At 41.7% G+C, this 1,647-nt stretch overlaps 1 protein-coding gene across 1 annotated transcript in view; it reads left to right on the top strand.

Moving 5' to 3' along the window:
• TOMM70 (translocase of outer mitochondrial membrane 70) overlaps nucleotides 1–1,647 on the top strand; it is a gene marked incomplete at its 5' end in the record, with an annotated part of 44,677 nt that overhangs the window by 27,366 nt on the left and 15,664 nt on the right. The window contains one exon of the mRNA XM_019523739.1: nucleotides 426–574. Coding sequence (XP_019379284.1) covers nucleotides 426–574 — 149 coding nt within the window. The remainder of the gene's footprint in view (nucleotides 1–425; nucleotides 575–1,647) is intronic.

The following is a 1,647-nucleotide window of genomic DNA, read 5'->3' on the forward strand; positions in this document are numbered from 1 at the left end:
CAGCCCTCAATGGCTTGCCAAAACTCAGTCAGCGGCCCTCTGCCCAAAATAATTGCTCACCCCTGATGTAGACACTGCTTGCACAGGAGCCACAGCTCCTTGGTAGTGTGTGGACACACAAGAGGCAAGAGCTGCTTGATGGTCCCAAGCATTGTCATCAGTTGTGTATATAAAACTATCAAGACTGAGCTGTACCTTTCTCTTAGATGAGAATACTGCTTCAGTATGTTGCTCAAATGTGTGGTAGATTGAACATGAAAGGAAAGTCTGCATCGTCTACCTTGTCCTTGATATTAGACTTATGTGAAAACATGATCACTGCCATCTAAAAGGACTAAGAATAGTTGAGAATACATCTTGTTTGTTAGCTGTATTGTTTCCACCCACTTACTCATTTATAAATGTTCCATTTCTCCCTGTTGCAGAACCGGGAGCCTCTAATGCCCTCACCCCAGTTCATCAAATCTTACTTCAGCTCCTTCACAGATGATATTATTTCCCAGCCTCTGCTTAAGGGTGAGAAATCTGATGAAGATAAGGACAAAGAGGGGGAGGCTTCAGATGTCAAAGAAAAGTAAGTATGCAGTGCACTTGGGAATTGTTAGTAATTGCTGCTGAAGCCTCTGTTACTCCCCCCTGTCTTAATGTAGGTGTGTGTAATATATTTTAGTATTATATTATACTGTCATGGAGCACAAAACTCTGCAATAGTAAATGCATTTACAAAATAGCATCGATATTAAAAAGGCAAATGAAATGGGATCTGATACTAGCTTCAAACCCTGGGTAACTTTCTGACTCCAGATGAAGTGGCAGGTCTGAGAATGTTACCGCATTAAGGAAGTATCAGTGATGGTGAAGTCAGCATGGGGGAGGGGAGGAAGCTCCTCGGCTTACATTTGAATACAAGAAACCTCATTAAGTACATTGTCTATCATTACACTGCTGCCAGAAGCAACTTGTACTCAGTAATGGACACCAACTATGAAGTTGACTAAACGCAGCCAACACTGAGTATGACTATAAAACACGTGGCCCATACTGGGCAAACACTGATTGAAACCTGCCACGATAAGTTAACACAGCCCATCTTAATAAGACATGGTAGTGACTGTTGTGCTCAGTCCTCCTCAGTGCCACCTCTTTTTTCCAAGTCATGGTAAGCTGCTACATTGTAAACATTTCAACTTCCTCTTCATTCCTATAGCTGAGCTGTGCCTTTCTTTCCTATTTCCAGTGATTTCTGTTTCTTCACCAGCCTTAAATGTTTTGCAGATATGACCAAATTAGGCCCCAGACCATTCACCCAGAATCCCTCAGTTGTCCCCTCTCTTAGCCTGTTGCATATGATTAGTGTGGCCTTCACCTCCAGGTCGCTGTGTGCCTCATCAGCTTATACATTTTTGGAGGATCCCAGGACTTGTGACAAGAACATCCAGTTCCAGTCATGAGTGGGGACCTAACTAGCACGATTTATTTTCCTTGCTGTAGCAGTGAGAGGAGGAGATTCAAGGCATATCTCCAATAATTTGATTCTATACCTGGAAAATTATAATAAATTTATACATTTTCCATATATAGAATCTAATTAATGGCGGGGGGTTACTTGAGTTAATATGGTATTATTTTCAGAATGTTTCAACAGGA

Source organism: Gavialis gangeticus, unplaced genomic scaffold (assembly GCF_001723915.1).
Source record: "Gavialis gangeticus isolate Ggan-Ray unplaced genomic scaffold, GavGan_comp1, whole genome shotgun sequence".
NCBI lineage: Eukaryota > Metazoa > Chordata > Crocodylia > Gavialidae > Gavialis > Gavialis gangeticus.